The sequence below is a fragment of the Salvelinus sp. IW2-2015 genome, unplaced genomic scaffold (assembly GCF_002910315.2).
Source record: "Salvelinus sp. IW2-2015 unplaced genomic scaffold, ASM291031v2 Un_scaffold16323, whole genome shotgun sequence".
Classification (NCBI taxonomy): domain Eukaryota; kingdom Metazoa; phylum Chordata; class Actinopteri; order Salmoniformes; family Salmonidae; genus Salvelinus; species Salvelinus sp. IW2-2015.
The window spans coordinates 253,663-274,466 of record NW_019957534.1 but is presented as its reverse complement, the minus strand read 5'-3'; the positions used below and the strand labels follow the sequence as shown (position 1 = coordinate 274,466).

At 44.5% G+C, this 20,804-nt stretch overlaps 1 protein-coding gene across 1 annotated transcript in view; it reads left to right on the top strand.

The window, feature by feature from the left end:
- The window catches only part of LOC112080407 (coiled-coil domain-containing protein 57), a gene marked incomplete at its 5' end in the record, with an annotated part of 30,486 nt that extends 9,682 nt beyond the window's left edge, over positions 1 to 20,804 (top strand). The window contains 18 exon segments of the mRNA XM_070442562.1: positions 2,588 to 2,689; positions 2,804 to 2,961; positions 3,064 to 3,138; positions 3,256 to 3,456; positions 5,071 to 5,176; positions 5,179 to 5,225; positions 5,465 to 5,624; positions 7,885 to 7,995; positions 12,176 to 12,443; positions 13,049 to 13,252; positions 13,516 to 13,616; positions 13,736 to 13,936; positions 14,184 to 14,240; positions 14,847 to 15,117; positions 16,337 to 16,470; positions 17,441 to 17,581; positions 18,170 to 18,380; positions 20,055 to 20,804. Of these exon segments, the coding sequence (XP_070298663.1) occupies positions 2,588 to 2,689; positions 2,804 to 2,961; positions 3,064 to 3,138; positions 3,256 to 3,456; positions 5,071 to 5,176; positions 5,179 to 5,225; positions 5,465 to 5,624; positions 7,885 to 7,995; positions 12,176 to 12,443; positions 13,049 to 13,252; positions 13,516 to 13,616; positions 13,736 to 13,936; positions 14,184 to 14,240; positions 14,847 to 15,117; positions 16,337 to 16,470; positions 17,441 to 17,581; positions 18,170 to 18,380; positions 20,055 to 20,224 (2,718 nt within the window).

Here is a 20,804-nt window from a genome sequence, read left to right as displayed (position 1 = left end):
CCAAAGAGAGAGATACAGTGGGGAGAAGGGGAGAAGCAAGTATTTGATACACTGCGATTTTGCAGGTTTTTCCTACTTACAAAGCATGTAGAGGTCTGTAATTTTTTATCATGGTACACTTCAACTGTGAGAGACAAAAATCCAGAAAATCACAATGTATGATTTAAGTAATTAATTTGCATTTTATTGCATGACATAAGTATTTGCTCTCAGAAATGCAGACTTAATATTTGGTACAGAAACCTTTTTTGCAATTACAGAGATCATACGTTTCCTGTAGTTTCTTACCAGTTTGCACACACTGCAGCAGGGATTTTGGCCCACTCTCCATACAGACTCTCCAGATCCTTCAGGTTTCGGGGCTGTCTGGGCAATACGGACTTCAGCTCCCTACAAAGATTTTCTATTGGGTCAGGTCTGGAGACTGGCTAGGCCACTCCAGGACCTTGAGATGCTTCTACGGAGCCACTCCTTAGTTGCCGCTGGCTGTGTGTTTCGGTCGTTGTCATGCTGGAAACCCAGCCACGACCCTCTTCAATGCTCTTACTGAGGAAGGAGGTTGTTGGCCAAGATCTCGCGATACACTTGGTCCCATCCATCCTCCCCTCAATACGGTGCAGTCGTCGCTTCCCCTTTGCAAGAAAAGCATCCCCAAAAGAATGATGTTTCCACCTCCATGCTCACGGTTGGGAATGGTTCTTGGGGGTTGTACTCATCCTTCTTCTTCTCCAACACGGCGAGTGGAGTTTAGACCAAAAGCTCTATTTTTGTTCATCAGACCACATGACCTTTCCCATTCCTCCTCTGGATCATCCAGATTGGTCATTGTCAAACTTCAGACGGGGCCTGGACATGCGCTGGCTTGAGCAGGGGACCTTGCGTGCGCTGCAGATTTTAATACATGACGGGTAGTGTTTTACTGAATGGTTGTCTTGAGACTGTGTCCCAGCTCTTTCAGTCATTTGACCAGTCCTGCCATGTAGTTCTGGGCTGATCCCTCACCTTCCTCATGATCATTGATGCCACCCGAGGTGAGATCTTGCATGGAGCCCCAGACGAGGGTGATTGACCGTTATCTTGAACTTCTTCATTTTCTAATAATTGCGCCAACAGTTGTTGCTTCTCACCAAGCTGCTTGCCTATTTCCTGTAGCCATCCCAGCCTTGTACCTCTACATGCTTTGTAAGTAGGAAAACCTGCATAATCGGCAGTGTATCAAATACTTGTTCTCCCCACTGTATATATAAACTAAAAGCATTGTATTTGGGACAAATCATTCGTGAAACCCTAAACCTCATTTAAATCTAGTAATGAATAATGTGGCGATTGACCAAGTTGACGAAACTAAACTGCTTGGTGTAACCCTAGATTGTAAGCTGACATTGTCAAATGCTGCAATGAAGTATATAGGCAAATTACAGTTGGCTCAGAACAGAACAAAGTCAGAGCAATGTATACAGAGGGCTAATTTATACAGCATGCATATCAATCTCAAGTAGAGGAGAGATTGACTGCATCACTACTGGTCTTTTTGATAGGTATTGACGTGTTAAAAATACCAAACCGTCTGTTCAATCGGTTAACACACAGCTGTCACTCATACATGCCCCACGAGACATGCCACCAGAGGTCTCTTCACAGTCCCTAAGTCCAAAACAGAGGCTAGGAAATGCACAGTACTATATAGAGCCATGACTACATGGAACTCTTTAACCTCAAGCTAGCAGTAAAAATGTTTTAGATCAAACAACACCTCACGGCACAACGCGGACTGTGAAGAGACACACACACTCCACACTCACTCACACATCGGACTGTGAAGAGACACACACACTCCACACTCACTCACACATCGGACTGTGAAAGCAGACACACACACTTCCACACTCACTCACACATCGGACTGTGAAGAGACACACACACTCCACACTCACTCACACATCGGACTGTGAAGAGACACACACACTCCACACTCACTCACACATGATTATTATATAATAATGGAGCAATGTAAATTTGTATAATGCACAATGTTTTGTTTGATGTGATGTTTAATCTCTGTTTGGACCCCAGGAAGAGCATCTGCTGCCTTGGGGATCCTAATAAAATACTAATACTATACCAACTGCCTGCTAAACCTCTGTGTGTGTTTTTATGTGTACATGTGCGGGTTTGTGTTTGAGCATACTTGTGTGAGTGTGGTATTTCAGTCTAAACTCTGTGGCATGCAGCGTGTCCTGCTGCTGGCTGTTGTCCTGGCTCTTTGCTGTGTCACTCGATCTCTAGAGAGAATACCCCCCTTTGAGCAGCACTGTGTGTGTGTGTGTGTGTTAGTCTGACTGTGTGTGTGTGCGAATTTGTGTGTTTGTGTGTGATTACACCCACAGCCCCACCCAAATCTGTAACGTAAGGAGAGAAGGTATTAACACCTGCTGTGATGAATGAGGCTGGCTTGTCTGCTAGTTTTGGCTCTGTGTATGGCGTCTGGAATAGGTCAGCTGGAAATATACCTTTCAGGGATGTCTGTCTGGGATATTTGGAAACTTCATCAGGAATTCATCATCCTCTCTATCCCTCACATGTTCAGGAGATGATGACAGACTTTGATAATGAGATGAGGCAGAGAGAGCATGAGTTCAACCTGAGGATGGATGAGATGAGAGCCGTGGTCCTGTCTCACGAACTCAGGGTAAGGAGCAGGTGTGTGTTTACCTACCTCCAGGTAAAACTGCTGAGTAAGATGGGAAGATATGTGCTGATACTTTATGTGCGTGCGTGTGTGTGTGTGCGTGCCTCTCCCCAGGTGAAGCTGCTCTCTAAGGAAACAGAGGTCCACTCCCAGGCTCAGGCTCAGGCTGTGGAGGCCCTGAAGGCCTCAGAGGATCTCTGTCAGCACACACACACACAGCTACAGCACAGACACTGGGAAATAAAGGACATCACTGCCGTCAAGGACGCAAGGTGTGTGTGTGTGTCCTACCACGTTGACTTAGAATTATTCATGCCAACGTTATTTCCCATAATTTCCCATGTCTTAGATAAAATGTGATTGTCATTTCTCAGGATAAAGGAGCTGGTGGACAAACTAAAAGCGCTACAGACCAAGAGGAAGAGAGAGGAGGAAGTCTACAACAAGAAGTGCGTCCTACTATACAAATTCAACATAAGACCGCAAAGTCAAACTACCAGCATATCAGCAGTAGTCCTAGACTAATGGTAGTCTAATGGTGAGTCTTTTGATGTTCCCATCTATAGGCATGAGCAATTGGACCGGGGAGTGCGTGAGAGAGAGGCTCAGCTGGATGCGTTAAGGGACGCTCACAGAGAACAGCTACGACAGGCGGAGACACATACAGGTCAGCTACAGTCAAAACTGGAAGCCATGGCAACACACACACACAGGACCCAGAGAGACCACGAGGACACACTGCGAGAGAGAGGTCAACAGATAGACAGGTGAAACACTGTGTGTGTGTGTGTGTGTGTGTGTGTGTGTGTGTGTGTGTGTGTGTGTGTGTGTGTGTGTGTGTGTGTGTGTGTGCACGTTCTGCATTAACTGTCTGTTTTTTATGGGTGAGTGTGTATGTGCTTTATTTAAGCCCTGGATGATTACAGTGTTTGCACATGCTCAGTGAGTGAGAGGGAGTGTGTGAGACAGTGTGTGGGCATACTTTACTCTGAAGCTGTCTGTCAGGAAGCAGTGATTATGTAACAATGTGTGAAAGGAAAAAGAGCCTCCAAGGTGCTCTTTTAAGGGGATGAAACACACAGAACATTCAGCAATCATCACAACATCACACTTTGTTCATAAATGACTCTTAACAAATAACGTAATCTCGTTTCATGCGCGGGTTTTTTTTTTTTTTTTTGTTTTTTTCGTTCGAAATTATCCCCGCGTATACAGTGAATGCCGAAATAGAAAACTTTTTTGTTTTTTACATTAAGGCAACTATTAGCATTATACAAATAAGTGACTCAGTGTAGGCGTTTCACTGCTCTTCAGACTGGGCGCTGCTTCGACTGCGCGTCTGGCAGTGTTCTCTTCTTCTGAAGCCCGCGGTGCAGGTGTGTTCCGGGAAAGAACTAGTGGATAGGCACTGTTTGTCGCTCTTTTTTTCTTTTGCAAAAAAGATCTTGTACAACCGCTGCAGGCCACCGATTACGTTGCAGAATGTATGAACGGCTCATCAAAGGGTCCATTCCTCAGCTACTCGCTTAAGTTCGTGGCCATGTCCGCACCATGGTTGCTACGCGAGCCAAGGTTAGTCTCTTCCTCATCTCTCGTGTCCTCTTCTCCTTTCTTACTTCATCGTCGCTTTGTGGCTTTGTCATTTCTGCAGCTCTGCATCGTCAGCGGCTGGTGTGCTCATCAATGCAGGGGTTTATTCATCCTGGACTCATGTCATTAAAGCCGTCTCCTCAATCTGTTTAGCCAGATTCAGCAGCTGTTTCTACGGCAGAGTGGTGGACCTCTGTCAAGCGAGGCTCCGGTTGCGTTTTGCACTGCTCTGCGCATAGTTTTTCCTCAGCAAAAAAAAAAAAAATGCATTATGAAAATCGCGCGAAATAGCGAATCCGCGATAAGTGAACGCGAAGTGGCGAGGATCACTGTAGACAGTGAAAATATACAGGTGTAGGATCTTAATTTGATCACCTGTTGCAGGAGAACTTTCCGCAACTTTCCTAGTTTTTTATATATAATATATATATATAATAATATATAATATATATATATATAATATAAATATAGTTATATATAATATTAGGACTAGATTAGGACAGATTAGGACTTAGATTAAATTCTAAACTTGTAGTGTATTTGAGGTTTAAAAAGAGCTTCTGAAGTCTGTAATTTCACTTTGAAATCAACCCTAAAAATGTACATTCATTATAATCACACGAATAATTTACCTTTCCTTTGCTGCAAAACACAGTTACTATTTGTAAAACAACACTGAATAGATTCATGGCTCACATCCAGGATGTTAAAGGTATTTCTTAATAAAAGGAGGTGAACATTTTAGTGTTGTTTCGGTACGACAACATACCTGTGTGTTTTGTGTTGTGAAGGCTTCGTATGGAGCTGGAGACGACTCGTAGTGGCTGGGACACGTACATCACTCAGGTCTCTAAGGAGACGGTTTTTAAGGACACAGAACTAGCGCTGCAGGAGAGATAGAAAGCAAATTACGGACCGAACTTGATCGGCAGGGGGAGACGGAAAGGTTGGTTTGTGTGTATTTTTTGCAGGTAAAAAGGTAGTTGTATAGTGTGTGTATGCTCAGGTGTTAACACAGTGTGTGGTGGTGTGTGTTGGTGGTGTGTGTGTGTGTGTGTGTGTGTGTGTGGTGGTGTGTGTTGTGTTGTGTGTGTGTGTGTGGTGTGTGTGTGGTGTGTGTGTGTGTGGCGCGTGAGAGCGTGCTCTGCTTGCTGCTGCTTGCTTGTGTATGCGTGTGTATCCCAGGTACAAGCAGCAGCTGTTTGTGGGTGTGGAGCGAGAGAAGGCTCTAGAGCAGAGAAGATACAGGTGGAGCTGGAGTGGCAGAGACGCGTGCGAAGACAACAAGACTGAAACACTTGCACAGTGAAGAGTTAATACAGGGCTGACACAGGCCAGAGACCAGGTGAGACTCTCCATTCTCATACAGGTGTACATACAGTTGAAGTCGGAAGTTTACATACACCTTAGCAAATACATTTAAACTCAGTTTTCACAATTCCTGACATTTAATCCTAGTAAAAATTCTGTCTTAGGTCAGATAGGATACCACTTTATTTTAAGAATGTGAAATGTCAGAATAAAAGTAGAGAGAATGATTATTTCAGTTTTATTTCTTTCATCACATTCCAGTGGGTCAGAAGTTTACATGCACTCAGTTAGTATTTGGTAGCGTTGCCTTTAAATTGTTTAACTTCGGTCAATGTTAAGGTAGCCTTCCACAACTTCCCACAATAAGTTGGGTGAATTTGGGCTGATTCTCCTGACAGCTGGTGTAACTGAGTCAGGTTTGTGGCCTCCTTGCTCGCACATGCTTTTTCAGTTCTGACCACAAATTTCTATAAGATTGAGGTCAGGGTTTGTGATGGCCACTCCAATACCTTGACTTTGTGTCCTTAAGCCATTTTTCCACAATTTGAAGTATGCTTGGGGTCATTGTCCATTTGGAAGACCCAACTTCTGACTGATGTCTTGAGATGTTGCTTCAATATATCACTATAATTTTCCTCTCTCATGATGCCATCTATTTTGTGAAGTGCACCAGTCCTCCTGCAGAAAGCACACCACAACATGATGCTGCCACCCCGTGCTTCACAGTTGGGATGGTGTTCTCGGGTTGCAAGCCTCCCCTTTTCCTCCAAACATAATGATGGTCCATTAGGGCCAGAACATTATTTTTGTTTCATCCGGCCAGAGGACATTTCTCCAAAAAGTACGATCTTTCTCGCCATGTGCAGTTGCAACCCGTAGTCTGGCTTTTTTATGGCGGTTTTGGAGCAGTGGCTTCTTCCTTGCTGAGCGGCCTTTCAGGTTATGTCGATATAGGACTCGTTTTACTGTGGATATAGATACTTTTGTACCTGTTTCCTCCAGCATCTTCACAAGGTCCTTTGCTGTTGTTCTGGGATTGATTTACACTTTTCGCACCAAAGTACGTTAATCTCTAGGAGACAGAACTGCCGCTCCTTCCTGAGCGGCATGACGGCTGTGTGGTCCCATGGTATTTATACTTGCGTACTATTGTTTGTACAGATGAACGTGTTGCCTTCAGGCATTTGGAAATTGCTCCCAAGGATGAACCAGGCTGATTTGGCTGATTTCTTTTGATTTTACAATGATGTCAAGCAAAGATGCACTGAGTTTGAAGGTAGGCCTCAGAAGCTTCTAAAGCCATGAGATAATTTTCTGGAATTTTCCAAGCTGTTTAAAGACACAGTCAACTTAGTGTATGTAAACTTCTGACCCACTGGAATTGTGATACAGTGAAGTGAAATAATCTGTCCGTAAACAATTGTTGGAAAATGTACTTGTGTCATGCACAAAGTAMAAGTCCTAACTGACTTGCCAAAACTATATTGTTAACAAGACATTTATGGAGTGGTTGAAAAACGAGTTTTAATGACTCCAACCTAAGTGTATGTAAACTTCCGACTTCAACTGTATATAGTACCAATGGTGGAAAAAGTACCCAAATGTCATACTTGAGTAAAAGTAAAGATACCTTAATACAAAATTACTCAAGTAAAAGTGAGTCACCCAGTAAAATACTACTTGAGTAAAAGTCTAAAAGGTATTTTCTTTTAAATATACTTAAGTATCAAAAGTAAATGTAATTGCTAATATAAGTATTAAAAGTATAAATCATTTCAAATTCCTTATATTTTTCAAACAAGACGGCACAATGTTCTTGTTTTTTTTAATGTACGGATAGCCAGGGCCACCCTCCAACACTCAGACATAATTTACAAACAAAGCATTTGTGTTTAGTGAGTCTGTCAGATCAGAGGCAATAGGGATGACTAGGGATGTTCTCTTAAGTGCTTGAATTTGAGCATTATCCTGTCCTGCTAGCCATTCAAAATGTAACAAGTACTTTTGGGTGTCAGGGAAAATGTAGAGTAAAAAGTACATCATTTTCTTTAGGAATGTAGTAAAAAAAGTAAAAGTAAAAGTTGTCAAAAATATAAATAGTAAAGTACAGATACTCAAAAAAACTACTTAAGTAGTACTTTAAAGTATTTTTTACTTAAGTACTTTTCACCACTGAATAATACTAGTGAGCCCATATACCAGTGCAAGTCGAGGTGGAAAGATATGGTCAAGATCGGTAGAGGCCTCTCCTCATCATCAGTTCATTGTGATTCTGTATTTCCTGTTGACCTCAGGCTAGTGCGGAGCTGAGAGAGAAGGAGAGAGAACTACAGGATATGGCGGTACTACTGCACACTGTTACCAAGGAGAGAGACCAGGCCCTGGGTCTGCCAATCAGAGAACAGGTAAGAGACCAACTAAAACACAGGGGAGGGATGTCGTCCAATCATGTTGGAGCTGTAACTACTTGCCACAGAGTTAAAGGTGAGAGTGATGGATTACAGTAACATGACTGGTCTGTTATGAGAGAGACAGAAAGAGATAATAATACCTAGATGTCCTACTGCGGATCTATTTCTGTGTGCAAAAGAGAAATGTTCTGTGTTACTAACCCCTTCACCCCACAAACCAGTGTTGTTACAACAGCTATTCTAAAAATAGCACTTGAGTCCCACTTGAAGTGGGAATCGGAGTAGGGTGTTAGACTACAGTACAGTGGGGGACCAGAGTGTGTGTGGGAGGGGGGGGGGACTGACTTTGCCTAAGAAACCCTAGCCCTTGAGTGATGTTACCACAGCTATTCTGAAGAACAGCAGGAGCCCCACATGTGTCCTGGATAGTGAGAGAAAGGGAGTAGGGCGATAGGCGGAAGCATGGGGAGGAGTGGAGTTTGGGTGTGAGAGATGGATTTTGGGGGGGTGCATGACTGATACGGTATCCCCTCACCCCTGTCTCCAGGCTGGTGGTTAGTCTTGAGCATGTAAAGGTCTTTAAATAGTGCAGCCTTCTGACAGAATGGCTGCACCCTCTCTCTCACATTCTGACAGCCCTTATACCATTCCAACAGACTACAGCCACCCTTACGCTTCCACATTCTGACCAAGCTAACAGACAACAGCCAAACCACTAATCATAAGGGCAGACTGCCGGGAGTGGGGGGGAGTGATAGACTATGGGAGACAGACACAGAGAAATAGAGACAGAGAAAATAAGCTGTTACCAGGCCAGGAGTGGTAYCCTTTAAACAGTCCTCGGCTCCTGTCAACACCACCTCTATTACCAAAGCATGTGGCTGTTGACACTGGACTCTATCCATTTGATTAATTGCCAAAGTTATTCGTCTTATCTGGTTTATACCTTCCTCTTCATCCTCTTCCTCCCCCTGGCCTGGTGCTACTGAGCTTCCTGGTCTGAACTTAATCAGATACTGGACCCTCTTCTCACTTATTTGTCCTACTCTTCCTCTTCTCCAAAGGGGCCCTTTTTCAGGGTGTACTCCAGAAATAGTACCCTAATTTTGACCTCAGAAAACATTGTTTCACGGATTTCTTTCATTCATTATTTTCTGTATTCTATCAGTCAATACTTCCTCTGTTCTCCATTCAATAGTTTATTGTTCCTTTATTCAAAGGTTCTACTGTTCTGTTTTCCATTCTTCATTGGAGTTACTTGGCTTTCTTCAAAGCCCAGATTCCTCTCTTATCTAAAGCGACTTTTCCCATTCCATCATATGAACTCTTGCTCACAACAACACACACACACACACACACACACACACACACACACACACACACACACACACACACACACACACACACACTTGAGTGTTATCTCTACCCTTATGATGCCCCTCCATTCCTAGAGGGGGGATCTGGTCCCGTCCACAGCCTTTTTTAGGAGGTGCCCTTTCCTTGAGCAGCCCAAGTGGTCTGATGCCCTTTCATATTGGCTGTCTGCCTGATGAACATGCCTGTCTTTGTGTGCTCTATGGCACTTACCCTGCACCCTGTGCAAGGCATAAATGCCTAAATGTGTTGGGTATGAACTTGAACTTTCATTTAGTTCCCAAGAGTGGCTATCCTTTGTCAGCTTATTGGACCTAGATATCTGAGGGACAAATGCCTTTTCAAAGGGCCTTTCACAAACGTCACTGAGTTTGCAGACAGTTACAGTATAAGTACACATCAGTGGAGGCTGGTGGGAGTAGCGATAAGAGGACGGGTCATTGTAATGGCTGGAATGGAATCAATGGAATGGTACCAAACACATCAAACGCATGCAAACAACATGTTTGACTCTGTTCCATTGATTCCATTCCATTCCAGCCATAGAACCCACAGAGGAATGTTGCTYAGTTTATGAAGCTAACCGCTACCGTGTTCCGCACTACTGCGTTATATAAATCTGACATCCATACGCCCTGTAAATTACATCAACGTGACCATGTCATCCTCACATACCAGCCTTCAAGGATCTCCTATATCTATCAACTTGATGGTGGTGGAAAAGAGACCCATCTAATGTACAGTAGTGTTGTCAGATACATGGATGTAGGGGGAGACTGTGACAAAGTTAACTTTTTGTCAAACTGATAGTTTGTTGTTTGTTGAAAACCTACTACAGCCACAGATTATCTAATTTCAGGCCTCCTCGACTAAATCCCATTTCACATTTTGATCACGGAAGACAAATTTAATCGCTCTAATCGCTGCATTTTAGGCAGGTTGACGTTTATTGGTATGAATCTTGCCCTGTAGGCAGAGCTGAGCGATTTCCACTAGATGGGGTTAGGCATAAGTTTAGCAGTGTTGTTAGGGTTAGGTTTAAAATCAGATTTGAGGACTTTGTGGCTGTGCTAGCTAGTGACTACCCTGCAGAGCTGCCTCCAGTACATGAGTCATCTCAATAAATGCCACCTGTGCATTTTAGTACTGACATAATGTCACTCTGTTAATCTTTGGTAGCCATGTAGACTGAAGACTGTGCCGCATGCTTGTTGGGTGTTTCTGCAGAGGGAGCCAGAGTAGGTAGAAGTTGTCTCTAATGACAGATCTAGGATCAGTCCATCCTATCCGTAACTCACTAATGACAGATCTAGGATCAGTCCATCCTATCCGTAACTCATTTTCTATCCGAGACTTAACCATCAAGATTATGAAACAGTATCTGACTCTGGATCAATAGTTAGAGACGATTCCTACCGACTGTGTATATAGAGTGTCTGAAACGGGACACCCTATTGGCCCAGGGCCAAAGGTCTGGTGTTTATGGCATCCTGAAAAGGTTGCTACCCCATTTTGAATTGTTAATAAGCAGAATCTGAGTATCGTTTTTCACTCAGTCGTACCGGTCGTATCATCTGTCAAAGTGGTGTACTTTATTTTGGTGTTTTATCAAGGGCACTTTCCCTTTTAGAGGGAAACGTAATACCATCAACCATAATATACAATACAGTAGTCCTGGGCTAGTCTCATAATTGATCTTCATTTGAAGGTATTGGTTATATACACTACCGTTCAAAATTTTGGGGTCACTTAGAAATGTCCTTGTTTTTGAAAGAAAAGCAACAAAAAAATGTCCATTAAAATAACATTAAATTGATCAGAAATACAGTGTAAAAATTGTTAATGTTGTAAATGACTATTGTAGCTGGAAATGGCTGATTTAAAATAAAAGGAATATCTACATATTCTACACAGAGGCCCATTATCAGAAATCATTACTCCTGTGTTCCAATGGCCCGTTGTGTTAGCTAATCCAAGTTTATCATTTTAAAAGGCTAAATGATCATTAGAAAACCCTTTTGCAATTATGTTAGCACAGCTGAAAACTGTTGTGCTGATTTAAAGAAGCTATAAAACTGGCCTTCTTTAGACTAGTTGAGTATCTGGAGCATCAGCATTTGTGGGTTCGATTACAGGTTCAAAATGACCAGAATCAAAGACCTTTCTTCTGAAACTCGTCAGTTTATTCTTGTTCTGAGAAATGAAGGCTATTCCATGCAAGAAATTACCAAGAAACTGAAGATCTCGTACAACGCTGTGTACTACTCCCTTCACAGAACAGGGCAAACTGGCCCTAACCAGAATAGAAAGAGGGAAAAAAATAAAAGACTAAGATGGGTAAAAGAACACATACACTGGACAGAGGAATTCTGCCTAGAAGGCCAGCATCCCGGAGTCGCCTCTTCACTGTTGACGTTGAGACTGGTGTTTTGCAGGTACTATTTTATGAAGCTGCCAGTTGAGGACTTGTGAGGCATCTGTTGGCATGGTCACAGGTTTTGAGTTAATAGTGTGTGCGCTGAAGTATGTTTTGAAGATAAAAAACTATGATTGATATATATGATGGTTCAAATGTTTGCCCGCCATCACCCAACAACTACAATCAGAACCTTACCTCCATCTAGTGGTCATTGGTTGAAACTGCTCACAGCCAGATATTATTGTGTATGCATCTGTGTTTATTTATGTGAGTGAGTGTGCGTGRGTGTGTATGTGCATATATGAGTGTTTGTGTCCGCGCATGTGTGCGTTCATGTCTCTGTGTGTGTGCGTGTATATTTATTTCTCTATGTCTGTCTAGCTATCTGCACTGCAGGGCCACAGACCTGGTGGTGGTGTCTCTGTAGGAGAGCTGCCGTCTGACGAGATCCATCGGCTGCAGCAGCAGAACAGCAGTCTGAGGGCTGTCATAGCCCAGATGAGGAGGGACATGGAGGATCTCAGCCAGCCTTCTCATCCTCCAGGACCCCCTGACACCTCCACCCAGATCCCTAAAGGACCTCTACCCCAGCTTCCAACACAGAGCTCAGCCAAGCCAACGGACAGCGCTGCACAGCCCAGCCTGGCAGGTATAAACACTATTTACTCACAACCCCTAGAAGCCCCAGACAGTCCTGGATCCACCCACACCTCAACCCCAACCTGTTGACAGCTCCCTAAAGCACCAGGCCAACAAGTGTCAGCACCAGCATGTCTCACTGCTTACTCTGTGTTGGCTCACACCGACACCCCTTCCCACCTGCACCACAAACAAATCTACTACCCGTGCATCCCTAACCCCATACATCCCTAGCCCCCTATCCATTCACCTCCCACCACAAGAAACACCCGCACCCTACCAGAGTCTTAAAAAGCACCCTATCACCATCACTACCCCCATCATCCTGCTGGCCCCTAACTAGCTCAAAGCCCAGACCAACAGCTGTCAACAGGTGTAGACACTAACCCGTCACACAGCCGAGTGCAGACCTGTAAGTAGTGTATTAATGTCAACATAAAGTTAAAGTGTAATATGAGTTTTTATGGTTACGGTTACAGCTAGCTAGTAATGGACTGGCTGTGGAGGCATAACCCTCAACCTTTAGGAAATGGAGAAGGGTAGTAATATAATCACAACTCAGTCACACAAATGCCTGTGTGTGTGTGTGTGTGTGTGTGTGTGTTTGTTTGTCAGTGGTAGGTACCCCAGAGTACACCCAGGCTCTAGAAGAGGAGGTAGCAGAACTGAAGGCCAGGTGTAGGCGCTTAGAGGACCAGCTAGAGTGCTCCACCAGACCCCAGAACACCGCCACGGTTACCCCGGCAACCACACTCGTCCCCATCGCCCCCGACAACGCATACCTCCAGAACCACATCCGCTCTCTCAACGAGACCATCGGTAGGACGACATTTCAATAATATACAATATAATGGTACTGGAACAAAGATAATGGTATTACTTGTCACACCAAGTTCTGACCAGAGATCTGAGAGTGGTGGTTACTTGTGTTTCAGTCTACTGCTATGCTGAGAATTAAAATGAGCAAAATAAGTTTTATTTTCCATTCAACAATGATGATAGGAATTTGACTTGGTGTTGAAATATAAAAAGCGACAACAACATAAAACTCATAGCCATTGTCTATGTAATGTTTACTGCAGGTGGCCAGCGAGTAGAGAAGGTGGCCAACACAGCAGCTCTGAGGAAACAGGAGGTCAGGGTAGCTCACCTGGAGGCTGCCCTGGCCTCGCTCACCAAACAGGTACTGACTCTCTCCATCCCAAATCCAGCCCTTCTGTCATTTAAACTGCAGGCACTGTTGTATTCAGGCAATGGTTGGTGGATTTCTCTCTCTCTCACTTTCGCTCTCTCTCCCCACAGTGCCACACCAAACAGATGGAGGGGGAGGCGCTGCGTCTGGAGCTAGCCAACCAGAAGAGGAGCTGGTCGTCTGAGGAGAGAGGACTACGTCAGCGTTTGGTTGCCGTGGAGATGGAGCTGGAGGAAGTGAGGCGGGAGAAAGAGGAGTACCAGAAAGGAAGCATCCTCAACAACCTGGAAACTGTTGCCCTAGGCAACCAGGTAATGCCGAGTGACAGCTTGCCTCAAACCTAAGACTTTTAATCAACCCTAAACAAACAAAGACAGGAGACAATGAATGTAAATGGGAACAACAAAAAAATTGGGTGTTTTAGTTCAACTTTACTGGAATCCTCTGTCAGATAGCCCACAAAACACTTTCGTAACAATGACATTTGTGGTCAGGGTATTTGTCAGCTTATTATAACAGACTTTGCACTGCCATTACACAAACTTTTGTTGTGACCAGGTGTCTGCACTGAAGATTGACATCGCCAGCAGAAGAGATCCRATCGTCTGTGAAGAGGTAAACCGTCTCAGAATGAATGACAAGACATAGAGCAGTGGTTCCCAAACTAGGGGTTATGACCCCATGTGGCATTGCCTGATAATTTTTTTAAATCCTGAAGAAAAATATATGTATAATTTTGAATWAAACAAAATGTATAATCGTATCGTTTTTGTATCTCYAAATCATTGTTATGTGATTAACCTTAAAAATCWAAATGAAAATTATTAAAATCTAAAAGATACAATTCAACCAGAGAGCACCCTTAGATCATGGGAAAGGGATGCACTTGTATTTTTATTTGATTTAACTTGACCGTTGCAGTGAGTCTATGTTCCATGGTTTTGCTGTGTCTGTTGTGTCCACTTGTCCATATTAATGTTGGAAACAAGCAGCCCTATGTTTTCACCCAGAATCACATTTGTTTATTTTTCAAACTATAGAACACAATATTTCACATAAAGCAGGTTTTTAAAGGACTAAAGAGTTTAGTGTGCTTCATGTTTTTCTTTTTGCCATGGAAAATATGGTACTGTATTATCGTGATAATGGTATCATGACAACCCTGGTCCATATACACCTATCTTTCTCCCTATCCCTCTCTCCCTCCCATCCTCCCTCCAGAGTGAAATGGTGAGGCAGCTGCAGGAGGAAAACCTGTGTTTGAGGCAACAGCAGCTGTCCCTGGGCCTGAGGCCTGGTGGGGCAGGCGGGTACGGGCCAGGGTGTGGGGGGGTACAGGGGGGTAAGCTCAGTGCCCCTCTCAATGCCCATCTCCTTCAGTCCAAACTGAAGCAAGCAGTGCAGTGTATCGCCCGTCTGACCAGAGACAAACAGCAACTGATTGAGATGGGCAACAGGCTCCGGGCACAACTGACCGACGCTGAACTGGAGGGTAGGACTGACGCACAGGAGGCTGCTGAGGGGAGAACGGCTCATAGTAATGTCCGGAACAGAGATAATGGAATGGAATCAAACACATGGAAACCATGTGTTTGATGTATTTGATACCATTCCACTTATTCCACTCCAGCCATTACCACACGCCCGTCCTCCCCAATTAAGGTGCCACCAACCTCCTCTGGACTGACGCTAGTGTAGAAACGCATACTAACAGCATTGCCATTCACAATACCATACCAGAGAATTAAAAGATACAACACTTTATTTTACTCCAATTAGGGTAAGTAGGGTAGGATGGTTAGAGGAGGGAGGGAGGGTAGGGTAGGATGGTTAGGGTAGGGATGGTTAGGGTAGGGATGGTTAGGGTAGGGATGGTTAGGGTAGGGATGGTTAGGGTAGGATGGTTAGGGTAGATTGGGTAGGGTAGGGATGGTTACGGTAGGGATGGGTAGGGATGGGAGGGGAGGGTAGGGTAGGGATGGTAGGGTAGGGAATTAAATTGATAGAACCTACAATCTATCAGCAATATTAAAGCCAATCATATTGCAAATGGCAGCTAGGCTATATAGACCAGATAACACATAACCAATACTGCATGATGACAGCTTAATCCCCCAGACTATGAACCTATTTTTAACTAGTCCATGATAACAGTCTAATGTACACTCATTTGATTGGCCATGTTATGATAACAGTATAATGTAAACTCATTCGAATTGGCTTTGCAGGGAAAGTGTAAACAGGAAGTCCAGCTGTGTTGTGATTGGTCCGGCTGTGTTGTGATTGGTCCAGTGGTGTGGTAGTGTTGACAGGYACAGGAAGTATTCTCTGCCGTGTTGCTCTTCCACCCCACCGGTCACCCTGATCCCTGCTGCCCCGCGGGATTATGGGTGATTCAGCAGAGATCACACGCAGCCCCAGGGGCCAGAGGAAAAACACAAACACCCTGGATACCTCTGCTCTCTCGCTCACACACACACCAATGGAGGCTGCTGATGGGAGGACGGCTCATAATAATGGCTGGAATGGAGTAAATGGAATGGTAGCAAACACATTCACACCATTCCAACCATTACACTACATTACACTCATTATTATGAGCCGTCCTCCCCCAGCAGCCTCCACTGACACACACATACGTATACACACTTCTCTCCTTGCTGTTTTCTCACACTTATAACTCTCTCTTGTTATTTCTCTCTCTCTTTCAGTTCACCAGTCTGCTCCCAAAACCTCTCTAGCCCCAGTGTCTATGGAGCCAGAGAGAGACCCATCCAGAGACACCCAGCACCAGCAGGGTCGGCTTTCTGCCCTAGAACAACTGCAGTACCAGCTCACCACACAGGTCTGACCGCTTACCCCTTGATGTCAATGAGACAGTAGTGTGAAAGCTACATTGTCATATCTCAGGTTAGGACTGCAATGTAGATCCTCCAACTGCTCTTAAATTCAAGCAAAACTAAATGCATGCTTTTCAACCGATCGCTGCCCATACCTGCCCGCCCGTCTAGCATCACTACTCTGGACGGTTCTGACTTAGATTATGTGGACAACTACAATTATCTTGTTGTCTGGTTAGACTGTCAACTCTCCTTCCAGACTCACATTAAGCACCCACTGGCTCCACGTCATCTATAAGTCTTTGCTAGGTAAAGCCCCTCCTTATCTCAGCTCACTGGTCACCATAGCAGCCTACACCCATAGCACACGCTCCAGCAGGTATATTTCACTGGTCACCCCCAAAGCCAATTCCTCCTTTGGCTGCCTTTCCTTCCAGTTCTCTGCTGCAAATGACTGGAATGAATTGCAAATATCACTGAAGCTGGAGACTTATATCTCCCTCACTAACTTTAAGCATCAGCTGTCAGAGCAGTTTACTGATCATTGCACCTGTACATAGCCCATCTGTAAATAGCCCACCCAACTACCTCATCCCCCCTATTTGTTTTGCTCCTTTGCACCCCAGTATCTCTACTTGCACATTCATCTTCTGCACATCTATCACTCCAGTGTTTAATTGCTAAATTGTAATTATTTCYCCACTATGGCCTATTTATTGCCTTACCTCTCTAATCTTACTACATTTGCACACACTGTATATAGATTTTTCTATTGTGTTATTGACTGTACGTTTGTTTATCCCATGTGTAACTCTGTTGTTTGTGTCGCACTGCTTTGCTCTATCTTGGTCGCAGTTGTAAATGAGAACTTGTTCTCAACTGGCCTGCCTGGTTAAATAAAGGTGAAAAAAAAAAAGATCAGTACTCTGTGTGACCATCAGAGGMWMCACCAGAGTAAACCATGATTCTCTTCAGGAGCTGCAGTATGCCCAGAGAGAGCAGAGGAAGGGGACTCCTATCATGGTGAGGCCTCTCCTCTCAGAGAGCAAGAGTGGAGACAGAGACAGGGTCACCAACCCCTGGGGCCAGGGGCACAAGGACACAGACAGACATGAGGTAACAGTAATGTCTGTCTACAGTGTCAGATACCACCTGACCTGAGGACCAATACTGCAAGAGCTTGGCTTCTCAACTCACTTCAATATACAGAGTTGATGTCTGGCCATAAAGGCTTATCCCTCTGCCATTTTCTGGTTGCTAAAATTCTAATAGTTCGCCTAATTTCAGTTTATGTGACTAAACAAGCAAGTATAGTAGAGAATCATTGTACCATCTAAACTGCTGTGAAATATATTTTCAATAACCAAAAATGTTGTATTTTCAGCTGCTTGATAGTAAAAGACACAAAAATTAAACMTACGAACGGGACGCATAGAAATAGTCACATAGAACATATCTGCTGCTTCTTAGACTTGCTTTCAATGAGAAAGACATGTGTTATAGATCTGTCAATGTGAATTTGGTCCATCCCCAAAAAGTTACATATTGCATTATTAACTATAGCAACAGAGAAAACATAGCACTGATATCATACTCAGTTTAAAAATTCTGTGCAAAATGTAATATTATTTACACCTGAGTAAGAAGTTGTTAAGTAAAACAAAGACAGTGTCTTCACTTCTTCATTTTCTACCTTCTCCTCAGTGTCCTAGGACTAAAGAGAACAGCCCTCCTATCAGTCAATCTCAGAGCTCCCTGCAGCTGGACCTCGGGTCACGAACCGCTTCCAGCCCGTCAGGTCCTCTACTGCTGTCGTCGGTGGCGACYGAGGGTTCACTAAGGGAGGTGTGGCAGATACTGGACAGAGGTCTCAGCCCCTCCATACTCACACCCCGGGAGAGCTGTTCTGAGAGAGGTGAGAGTTTACCTGGAGACAGTGAGGTGAAGGTATTTGTCTAATTACTTGTCAGTGCTCTCCTCTCTTTCTTTCTTTCCCCCCCCCCCTCTGTGAGTCACACCATTATAAACCAACTGGTGTGTCTGCATTCTATTGGCCATTTAGCACTTAGCAGAGTATCTGGTACAGGAAGACCAGCATCACTCTTTCATGACACACACCAAGGTTAGCGACATTTGCCAAGTCGCTACAGTACATCAGAATGTATTAACTAGGCCTCAGACCGAAAGGCTATTTGTATGAGATGATGATAATAATGTTTATCATTTCACCTGGCTGAGGTTTAAGTAAAGACAGAGTTGCAGTCTGGCCACAGAGGAGGAGGGAGGTTGCCCAACTGGTGTCCTTGTATTGGTCCCAAATAGCACCCTTTTTCCTAGTGCACTACTTTTGACCAGAGTCCTATGGGCCCTGGACAAAATGAGTGCACTACATGGGGAATAGGGTGCCATTTGGGATARACCCTTGAGTCTGGGGCCAGAACACAGCGGTGACAGGGTGAAGGCTCTGACCAGGGACTCTGTTCTGCACTGGGAACAGTTTCTCAATCAGTGGACAGGGGAGCCACTCATGGGTTATGTCTGGCTCTGTTGACACTGGTGTTGTTTGCAGAGCCCAGGGCACTGGCCAGGCCTGGCTTGCACCAACACAGCCACCGCCTGCTAGTAGAAGTGCTGACTGATAGCCTGGATCTATTGCTGCGTGTTCGTATGTGTCTTGCCTCAGCAGCAGCCACTGCAACAGGTCACAGACCGTAGTGAAGGTCATCCAACAGTGTCCATCTTTCAGATTAGAATTAGAACAGAGGCATTGCCTCACAGTTGTCCCAGCAGTAGACTGCCAAGGGTTTCCACATTATGCTGAGTAAACGTTGAGAAGAACACACACACACAGGGCTCTCACGTGTGAGGAGAATGGAGCTGGGGTGGGCATGCAACAAGTGTATACCATCAGAGACTTCAACAAAGAGGGTTGTGGTATATACCAATAGCATAATTGCTGGGTAAATGATAGAGGAAAGCAATCTTTAGACGCATTGGTGAAGATAAGCAATGCCCATAAAGGTGTCCAAGTTTAATTTTATTACGAACACATACTTACTTAATATTTAGTACTCTGTCAGGAGAGGGGATAATGGTAACCATGGTGTTGTACAGTAGTATAGATAATGGAGATGTTGGTGCAATAAGCCTCTGCCTCTCTGTTCGGTGGAGAGAGATTCAGATAGGCACAATGTGAGCTCTGTCTCTAGGCAGCCATGCAGGCGCTCTGCACTGCAGTCACTTTCGGTGGCAGTCCCTTAGGCCTCATCCTCGCAGATGCTTTCAGTSCTGCCCGGTACATTGTATTCAACCTCAAATACCTTGCAGGGGGTTGGATTTCACAGCCAGCAGGCTTTTCACTGCTAACATTTTGAAAGGCGTCTCAGGTTGGAAATAATTTCCTTGACCAGGCAGCACTGAGTGAGTGTGTCTGTGTTTCTCTGTGGGAATAAGCCCTCATTCACTGTCTGTTTGGAACTGAGGGAGACAGGCACTGTACTGCAACACACAGTCTCACTCACTGTCTCATTCTGCCCATGAAACAACCTTTTACAAGGCTGGAAATGAATTTCTACACATCTGCACCCAGGTGATGGTGAGCTGAATGAGCCCAGCCCTAGGGCCCAGGTGGGGGGGGTGGGGGGGTGCAGAGCACCTGTCCTGGAGAGGATGAAACCAGCCAGGCCGCCTGCCACCGCCAGGAAGACCAAGACTAGTGCGAGGGGGGCCAAGATCAGGAACTACAATATCAAAGACTGATGGAGACTTTCTGGTAGGCTAACAGAATTCAACACAATTGGTAACTGTTGGTACCTGGTACCAAATGTTGCCTTGTGGTGCTTGATTTAACGAATACCAACATACTTAGTAGGTAGAAATGACAAGTAAATACCTAGTCATTTCTGTACTGTAAACTAGAGTGTTACTATAATATCAGAGGCTGGTGCAGAAGGTAATCGATATTGCGTGGGTGGTGCCAGGCTGGTTCTGCTGTAGCCAGGCTAGTTTGTCTTGGCATGGCCACCAGGGGAGTGGTGCTGACAGCAGATCCAGTCTGGCACCCAGATTAGGTAGATAGTAACTATCTGCTCAGGCCAGGCGGAACCACTTGGTCTTACACCTCAGGAAAGAGAGGATTCATTGAAGTTCGTACTGTGCTTTCTTTTACTGATGCTCACACTGGAAAGCACAATTTTGTACCTTCTCATGTTTTTCTCTCATCATGACAAATCAACTGTTAGGTGCTCTTGTTGTACGGGTCCTGAACAGGCCTTGATATCTGTGTTGATTTTATACCCAATCATGAAGTTGTGATTTTTCCAATAAAACATTAATTCCA